Genomic DNA, 9,605 nt, shown 5'->3' on the forward strand with positions numbered 1-9,605 from the left:
CTTGCCCACCAGCTCGCCTCCCCTAGCCTCACCAACATCCCAGAGGCCAGTGATGTGGGTAGCATCACCCTTGCCCTTCGTACACTGGGTAGCTTTGAGTTTGAAGGTAAGATGAAAATAAAGAAGCAGGGGTTCAAGGGGTATGGGGTATAAAGACTAGTGCATCAGAGTACAAGTAGCAGGAAGACTCAGAGCACTTTGTTTAAACATCTGTTCCTGGTAAGAGCAGTAACTGAGGTGTAAACCTGTGTTAAAATCCCTGTCTTCTTCTTTCCAGGCCACTCTCTGACTCAGTTTGTCCGGCACTGTGCAGACCACTTTCTGAACAGCGAACACAAGGAGATTCGGATGGAAGCAGCCCGCACTTGCTCTCGTTTGCTCACACCTTCCATCCACTTAATCAGTGGTCATGCCCATGTGGTCAGCCAGACAGCAGTGCAGGTTGTGGCTGATGTTCTCAGCAAACTGCTTGTGGTTGGAATAACTGACCCAGGTTAGTCTGGGGTTCAGGGAAAGGCTTCTTCTACCACATGTTAATTTTAGCATGTGAGCAGGTGATGATATCAAGGTTCTAGTAGAATTTGGACATATTTGCCACTAACTTAAGCTTTTTCTCGTTATAAATTAAAAAGTTCTCCCAGTTTATCTTCCCAGATCTTGATTTTTGAGGTATTAATAGAACATTAGTGCAAAATGCTCTAACTGTGCCCTTAGTAATCCTTTGAACTAGATGGAGCCTCCAAATGTGCCACTTATAGGTGCAAGAGGTTGGCATTGTACCAATCTGGTTATCGAGGCAGTGCTGAGCAGTGTGGAATTTGCTGGGTTGACCTACCTTGTTTCTGCTGTGTGAAACACTGAGGTAGTGTCTCATGCTGGGGAAGTTCTCAACATTTCCCTGAGGTTACAAAGAATTTCTGAGGCCAGTTTGTGATTAAGAGCAATAATAAGAACAGGAGCTTCCTGCATTTAAAGAGAAACAAATGTGTTCTTGCAGACCCTGATATACGTTTCTGTGTGTTGGCTTCTCTGGATGAGCGCTTTGATGCTCACCTTGCCCAGGCAGAGAATTTGCAAGCTCTTTTTGTGGCCCTGAATGATCAAGTGTTTGAAATCCGAGAGCTGGCCATCTGTACTGTGGGTCGCCTGAGCAGCATGAACCCTGCTTTTGTCATGCCCTTCCTGCGCAAGATGTTAATCCAGGTAATGAAGGGGGGTGCCTGCAGTGAGAATAGGGTAGTTAGTGTTGAGACTAAGACGGTGTTAAAGAACTGCGTTATCTAGCTGTAGTGAATGTGTGGGAAAGTGGGGGAATATCTCCTCAGAAGGTTTCAGCAAGTCTTTTTAGTGGTAGATGTTTGAAGTTTTAAGGATGTACTGGAAAGGAAAAGATAGCACTCATTACTTCACCCCACATTCATCATACTGGAGTGCTTTCTATCTGTATTGAGGAAGAATGTTCTGTGCTGCTTTTGGGTGAATGGATGGCACCACTTCATAAACATAGCTGGCTTTGGAGCCAGCTGTACAGGTTTATGCTAATTAATTTTAGCTTCATTTAGACATAAATGACTGGATGGGATGTAAATGTAGAACATCCTTTACAAGTGCTAAGATAATTTTTTCTTTATGTTGTCATTGGACAGGAGAGGAGGAAATCCAAAGAATTTTTGCCTGCCTCTATTTTCCCCTGTTTTCATGCTTCCATTGTCTTTCCTGCAGATTCTAACAGAGCTGGAACACAGTGGTGTTGGCAGGATTAAAGAGCAAAGTGCCAGGATGTTGGGTCACCTGGTTTCTAATGCTCCACGCCTCATTCGTCCCTATATGGAGCCTATCCTTAAGGTAGAGTCTCTGTACATTTCCTAAAGGCTTTGGAGTGAGATGATACAGCAAGTGGATACATCACCCTCAGGGGTTGCAGTTCTTTTGCTTCATCGTAGCAGGGAAAAATTGGATTGATGTGGATGTGGATTGATGTGGATATAAGGAAGAAGTTCTTCACAGTGAGGGTGGTGAGGCACTGGAATAGGTTGCCCAAGGAGGTTGTGAATGCTCCAACCCTGGAGACATTTAAGGCCAGGTTGGACAGAGCCTTGGGCGACATAGTTTAGTGTGTGGTGTCCCTGCTCATGGCAGGGGGGTTAGAACTAGATGATCTTAAGGTCCTTTCCAACCCTAACTGTTCTGTGATTCTATGTTACCACAGTAATGCATGTATGTGACAGTGTAGCCTAACTTGATTCTCGTTTGCTAAGTTTGTGAAATGGAAGTTTCATTTGCTGTTGAAATGCTCACCACGATACAAGTTGAGCCTCTGTGGAATCAATTGCAGGCATAAACAAAGAGTTTTCTAAACACATTCTAACTTATTTTTCTGTCACCTGCCAGGCACTGATTGTGAAACTGAAAGATCCTGATCCAGATCCAAATCCAGGGGTGATTAACAATGTCCTAGCAACCATAGGGGAGCTTGCACAGGTAGGGATGCAGCAGGTACCTCTTTGCTGTGCTTGTCTGTTGTTAAGTTTTTGGCAGTGCTAGAAGGAGGACTTGGATTTTTTTGTCTTTCAATAGGTCAGTGGGCTGGAGATGAGGAAGTGGGTGGATGAGCTCTTCATTATAATTATGGACATGCTACAGGACTCCTCCCTGCTGGCTAAAAGACAAGTAAGTGTTTGACTACTGCACTAAACTTGTCATCTGTGGTAAGCTTTTACAGCTGTGACCAAAGCTGTGATGAAATATCCATGTGTCCCATCATAGCTGCTAAAACGAACCTTTAAATCATTCCAGTCTCTAGTGGAGTATATGGTCATGCTCGTGGCATGCAGGTGGGGGACTGCAGTTGTGACATAGTACAGAGTATTTATACAGAAAAGAAGAAAAACATAAAAGGAATCAGTTTGTATTGGAAGGTTGACTCACTGAGTTGAATGCCTGTTCGAATTGTATCTCTGAGTGAGGGCAATTGTGGCAGTCAGACAAATTGTTGATTATCACTTTCTTTACTTATTAAAAAATGCTCTTTATAGACAATTTCAAACCATGGACTATGGTTTGCAATGTCCTGAAATGTTCATTTGCAGATTCTAAAATGCTCAAGGAAACTACGGAAGTTGAATGACTGATGGATTTGGGAGATACAGTGAACATCCTGGTCAAAACTCATCTTCTCTGGGCTTGATCTTTCCAGGTGGCTCTTTGGACGCTGGGACAGCTTGTGGCCAGCACTGGCTACGTGGTAGAACCATACAGGAAGTACCCAACTTTGCTGGAGGTGCTTCTGAACTTCCTGAAGACTGAACAGAACCAGGGCACCCGTCGAGAGGTATGAACATGAAGCTATCAGACAATCATTTCTAGAAGATTTTGGTGGAGAAAGAGCTGTTAAATAAATGCATCTGCATGGATTTGGATGGGGGGGGGCGGGGGGAGATTATTGTGGCTGATAGAAATACAAAAAGCAGAATTATCAGTGTGGAAGTGTTGAGTAAGTGAAATGGCCTCTGGCAGTCAAATGGAAAGCATTGATGTTTTTTCCAGGCAGTCACTTTAGTTCCAGATCTTCTCTCTTCAATCCTTGAGACCTTTCCAAATATGTGGGTTCGTGTTGACTTTTGCTTTGGTGATGAAATTCTGATGAATTCTTTTGTTTCTGTCTTATCAGGCTATTCGTGTATTAGGGTTGCTGGGTGCTTTGGACCCTTACAAACACAAAGTGAACATTGGCATGATCGATCAGTCACGGGATGCTTCAGCTGTCAGCCTCTCAGAGTCCAAATCCAGCCAGGATTCTTGTAAGCATCTGAATTCCTTTCAAGTGAAAAGCTTGATGATCTACAAACAGATCTTGATTATTTTGTTGTTGTTGCCAGTTTGTCTCCTCTTCTTAGAAATTATTAGAGTACATGTTTTCACCTAATACTCAGATGCTTCTGAACTGGTAACTCAAGACCATTTAACATGCATTTTGTGACACTCCCTTCTTTCTCTTAGCGGACTACAGTACAAGTGAGATGTTGGTGAACATGGGAAACCTCCCTCTGGATGAGTTCTATCCAGCTGTCTCTATGGTGGCACTGATGAGAATTTTCCGAGACCAATCCTTGTCCCAACACCACACCATGGTAGTTCAGGCCATCACCTTTATTTTCAAATCTCTTGGGCTGAAGTGTGTGCAGTTCCTGCCCCAGGTCATGCCAACATTCCTTAATGTAATACGGGTTTGTGATGGTGCCATCAGAGAGGTGAGTGTACTAGGGACCACTCCATCATCCTTCCTGTTCCACTGCCCTAAATTAAGAATCCATATTTTAAGAGAATGCGACTGGCTTTGGGCATTGCTGTGCTATGTGTTGCTGCCAAGCATGCTGCAGAAGTGAGGTTCAGCTTTGCTTTTTCTCTCCTGTGAGTGTTTGGTAGAATATTCAGTGGAAATATTTTTTTGCTTCTTACTGAAACAGCTACTTCTGAGCATAGTCATAAGAAAGCCAATATTTGATTCTGTTTTGTTTTTATATCGAGCTGGTTTTGTTCAGGAAAACAGCCTGTGCAGCTTCCAGAGCTTTCAGTGATCTCTGCATTAACGTACTGATGCAAACAGTATTCTTAAATAATTGAGTTACATTCTTTAAATTTCTGGTGCAGCCATTTACTTGGGCTCATCTGTGAGCAGGAAAATTCAATTTGCTGCAGTCTGCTAACATTCAGAGCAGTGTGGGTGGTGATTCCACAGCAGTGCTTTCTCTTCCTTCCCACTTCAGTTACAGTTTTAGAAGGAAATGAGAATTGTGTGAAGATAATAATGGGCTTAAGGTTCGCCAAACCAGAGATGGCTGCTGTTTGCCAAACCTTTTCCTCAGACAGCTGAAATCTCTGGGGTGGAAGGGCAGTTTGTACTAGTTACTGGTACTGTTTTATAGGTGGGATGGGTGCTCCCTTAGCAGAATCCCAACCCTACTATAGAACCGCTGTTTTCTCCCAGACTGAACTACTACTCAGATTGGAAGGAAAACACCTCTCGCGCCTGGGTTGGCCGAACTCCTAGACCTGACTGATCTAACTTGCTTGAAAGCTATGCAGTTGTGCACACTCTGTTTAAAAATTTTCAGGTAAAAGAAGATGGTGAAAGTGTACTGGGGAGAAGAGCAGAGGTGGGTACGCGTGACACTAAAGAAAGCCTAAAGGAGGCAGGTCCTTGTCCTATATGTAAGCATCCTCTCACTACACCAAAACAAAAGGCACAGTACAGGAGCTCAGGGTTCATTTCTGGTAAATGAAGGTGTACTGCTCTCACTAAAGAAGCTGATGTTGTTTCTTACTTAGTTTTCACAAAAATCTATTCTTTTTCTGAGCTCTGCTTTGTATTTTGTCACTATAGTCTTCAAATACTGCATGAAGAAATGAAATTTAATACCTGATAACTTACACTTTCCTGTTTTTCTGGAGGAAAAAAGACTAGACACTTATCTTGTGGACAGAGTCATTTAACCCTCATTATTTCACAACAATCTCAAAAGTAAATTCACTGTCTTGAGTGAGTGCATAAGATTGTATTGGGGTAAAAGAAATTGCAAAACTATGATAGTAAGTCCAAATAAAATTGTCAGAATTCTTCTATGGTACAATCAAACATCTTTCAAAAGTGTGATACTTCTGGCAAGGACCAAACTCTCTTCCCCAGTAACTTTTCACCAATGTATCTTGGTGGGGATGGGAAAGAATGTATGTTGTTTTTGTTTATAGGCAGGGGGAAGGGATGAGGGGCTAAATTTTTGGAAGCATCCTTCAAACCTGAATTACAAAGCTGTGTAGTTGAGGGGTTTGTGCTTGCAAATGTGTTCTGACACTAAATTTGCTGACATGTTATAACCCCCTATTTATATGCTTGACTGTATAAGACTTTGAGCTCACAGAATTATGTTGTAAGGGGGTGGGTGGAGAACCCAACTGAAAACCCCAAAACCACTCCCCCCTCACTCGCCCTCTAAAACCCAAACCAGTGAGATGAAGCTGCCAAGAATTTAGCCCCGGATTTTGAGCATGTAGGAGCTATGCATGCTATTTGTTTGGTAAAATGAGCTTGGACTTGGCCTGTGAAACACTGTTTGCCCAGAGTTGCTTTGATATTTGAATAAGCTGCATTGAGCACTACACATTTCTTCCTTCCAGTTCCTGTTCCAGCAGCTAGGGATGTTGGTGTCCTTTGTGAGAAGTCATATTCGCCCCTATATGGATGAAATTGTCACCCTGATGAGAGTGAGTACAATCTTCAAGCCAGTTGCTCCCTGAAAAGGTGGATAGTGTTTCTGTTATTATCAAATGTATCAATTACTTCGTAAACTCATGGAAGTGCAGAATTCCATGTACTTGAATAAATAATTGCCTTTTGAAATAAGATGTATTTGTTATAATAATATACATCATTACATAGAAGTGCAATAAGAGCAGCTCCGAGGTTCTGCTAGTGCCTGAGTTCTTTTGAGTGCTTGGATTTTGTGCACTTAATACTTTCAGAAACACAGTTTTAGCGAGAGTTGTTTAGAGTTCATAAATAGGTGGCATTTCACTTCATTTTCACTTACTGTTTGCAAACAGAAGGATTGGGAAACGTTGGTTGCCTTGGGGTTTTTAACAGCTATAAATATGCTGGAGGCAGAAAGTGTTTTAAAAACAGACCAAAACTGCCAATTTACATTGTTCTATAAGGGAAGTATAGTCCTTGCCTGCAGTCTTGAATTCATCTAGAGACTGTCTCCTGCAGTTTGCTTTTCTTATAAATGGTACAGCTCAGCTGAAGAACTGTTTAATTTTTAACTTTTTGATTCTGTAGGACTTCTGGGTCATGAACAATTCCATCCAGAGCACAATTATCCTACTCATCGAGCAGATCGTGGTGGCTCTAGGAGGTGAATTCAAACTTTATCTGCCTCAGCTCATTCCTCACATGTTACGGGTCTTCATGCACGACAACAGTCAGAGTCGCATTGTCTCTGTCAAGGTGAGTGGGAAGCTGCAGGGCTTCTTGCTTGTGTGCTGAAAGCAAAGGGAGAGGTGCAGTTCAGCAGTGGCTTGGTGTAATAATGATGCAGACAGCACATTGTTTCAAGTGCAGGGTTGTAGCAATTTTTCACTGGATACTGACTTATTTAAGATGCATCTCTTCATGACTTTAAGTCACATTGGATCATTTTTCCCTCCAGCTATTGAATGCGATCCAGCTCTTTGGAGCTAACCTGGATGACTACCTTCATTTGTTACTACCTCCCATTGTAAAGCTATTTGATGCCCCAGATGTTCCAGTGGTGGCTCGCAAGTAAGTCTTGGTGGCTTTGCAGTCTCTTTTCCCTTGTGATTCTGCAATGGCTGCCCTAGCCACATGTAGAATGAAATACCACTTAGTTCCTTCCATGGGTTTTCTCTGTATTAAATGATCATGGTTGAATGTCACAGCACTGTTACTAACTTTCCTTAGGTATAGACTATTACTTTCTGATTCTTACCTGCTAGTAGTTTAGTCACTGCAACTTGCAAGCTGTCCTACAAGTGCTAGCTGCATTATCAGAGTTCCCGTGACCTGTTTTTCGTATTACTATTGATGCTTAGGAAGACAGAGATGTATTTTTACATCTCATTTCTCCTGTTTTATACCACAAGAGATAAGTCCTCTCTTCTTTTTGCTCTGACTTCAGAGCTGCTCTAGAAACAGTGGACCGCTTGACAGAGTCCCTGGATTTCACTGATTATGCCTCACGGATTATTCATCCCATTGTGCGAACACTAGATCAGAGCCCTGAGCTACGAACAACTGCAATGGACACACTTTCCTCTCTGGTGTTCCAGCTGGGAAAGAAGGTAATACTCTTCTTAGCTTAAAAGCTCATAAGAGGAGGGACTGTCACAAAGATAAAAGCTTTAAAGATGAGTGTTTGTAGTGTACTCATTCTGGATTTTAAAGAAAACTGATTTTTCTTCTCTTAATTGTTTCTGGAATCGAGAGTTACTGAAATCAAGCTTTCAGAATTGTGGTTTTTAAATAAGATAAATGAAACAATGGTGGAATTTTACTGCAGTTGGTGACACTGAGTAACTAGCTTTTGATGCATTCCCCTGTACAGTACCAGATTTTTATCCCAATGGTGAACAAAGTTCTGGTGCGACACAGAATTAACCATCAACGCTATGATGTTCTTATCTGCAGGATTGTAAAGGTGAGTTGTCAAGTAAATAGTTGTTTGCATAAGGGTGCTTTGAGGTTGTTTTTGTGATGATGATGATGTTTTTGAGATGTAGCTGGAAACTTCACTTTGAGTTAGAAAATGAAGAATGGTTGTTGCTGTATTTGTGAAGTACAGCTTTTAAAGGAGACAGATTGCATTGGGAAAATTATTACAGATATTAATTCTAATAGAAAAATCACTGCAAGTACTAAGTAAGAACTTAAAATGGTAGCCATTGTCACTACTTTTTTCTCAGTAGTTCTTAAACATGGATTTACCCTAGTTTTTGCACAGTTTCAGGACTTAAGCAGACCTTGTTATCTCAGTATTTCCCATAGGCTATCCCACATTTCAAAAACTCAGTAACTGCTTTGTAACTTGATTAGGGTAGAACAAGCAGCACACTGCTGTTCTCAAGTTTCCAGTGAGTCAAATAGGAAAATTAAGATGTATTATTCTGGCTTTTAATACTGGGAGCTAAGATTTCTTAAATAGAAATGAAATATGATTAGAGTTCTCTGGTTTATAAGGTATAATTATTGTAATGAAACATGGTTGGTTGCTTCACAAATTTTGCTATAAGGTTGGATAGTGCTCCAACTTTATCATTCATTTGGCTTGTAGGAAATTGCTTTTCTGTATGTGGGTGTGATCTTCATTGTAAGCTATTTATTGTAGGGCTATACTCTTGCTGATGAAGAAGAGGATCCCCTGATTTATCAGCACCGAATGTTGAGAAGCAACCAGGGAGAAACTTTGGCTAGTGGTCCTGTGGAAACAGGCCCCATGAAGAAACTGCATGTTAGCACCATCAACCTGCAGAAGGTAAGACCAGAGAACTGCACAGTGTGAGTTTGCTGCTGAAGGGAGGAGCTCGTGCCACATCTAAGAAGTTTGTCCAGTGCTTCTGAACTACATTTATTTACATCTCTTCTGTTGCCAGTTCTGTACAAAACTGGGCTCAAAATAGTGTCTGAGGCTCTTTAAAATGAGAAGCTGCTAAGCAACTTGAAAGATAGGAGCAGCTGAATTATCAGACTATTAATGGCCGTGAAGTAATCTTGACACTTCCTTGTTATGTGAAGTATGAACAAGACTTCCTAGATCACAAGGAGTCATTTGTAGCTTCTAGAGGCATTTCAGAGCCTCTGCCTTTCTTCATCAGCCACTTATATCTTAGTACTGTATTCTCTTGAAGCCAATATAGAACTTACTAGCTAAGCTCTGGCTAGTTTGAACAGTAAATGCACAGAGCACTCAGTTCAAGAGTGGGATGGATTGGTTTGAAAATGGTGGACTTAAAAATTTAATGCCAAATGCATTAAGTATTTTTAAGCTGATGTTTCAATGATGGCTTCAGCTCTTGATGTATTTTTGTAGGGA

At 41.5% G+C, this 9,605-nt stretch overlaps 1 protein-coding gene across 1 annotated transcript in view; it reads left to right on the forward strand.

Annotated features, from left to right (window-relative positions):
- The window catches only part of MTOR (mechanistic target of rapamycin (serine/threonine kinase)), a 63,994-nt gene that overhangs the window by 7,030 nt on the left and 47,359 nt on the right, over positions 1-9,605 (forward strand). The window contains exons 11-25 of the mRNA XM_010020450.1: positions 1-106; positions 278-493; positions 998-1,203; positions 1,723-1,845; positions 2,392-2,481; positions 2,578-2,670; positions 3,197-3,331; positions 3,671-3,800; positions 4,000-4,250; positions 6,175-6,261; positions 6,836-7,003; positions 7,206-7,318; positions 7,695-7,857; positions 8,121-8,213; positions 8,901-9,047. The exon at positions 1-106 is cut by the window's left edge and continues 1 nt beyond it. Of these exons, the coding sequence (XP_010018752.1) occupies positions 1-106; positions 278-493; positions 998-1,203; positions 1,723-1,845; positions 2,392-2,481; positions 2,578-2,670; positions 3,197-3,331; positions 3,671-3,800; positions 4,000-4,250; positions 6,175-6,261; positions 6,836-7,003; positions 7,206-7,318; positions 7,695-7,857; positions 8,121-8,213; positions 8,901-9,047 (2,121 nt within the window). The remainder of the gene's footprint in view (positions 107-277; positions 494-997; positions 1,204-1,722; positions 1,846-2,391; positions 2,482-2,577; positions 2,671-3,196; positions 3,332-3,670; positions 3,801-3,999; positions 4,251-6,174; positions 6,262-6,835; positions 7,004-7,205; positions 7,319-7,694; positions 7,858-8,120; positions 8,214-8,900; positions 9,048-9,605) is intronic.

This window comes from Nestor notabilis, unplaced genomic scaffold, assembly GCF_000696875.1.
Source record: "Nestor notabilis isolate BGI_N333 unplaced genomic scaffold, ASM69687v1 scaffold12078, whole genome shotgun sequence".
Classification (NCBI taxonomy): domain Eukaryota; kingdom Metazoa; phylum Chordata; class Aves; order Psittaciformes; family Psittacidae; genus Nestor; species Nestor notabilis.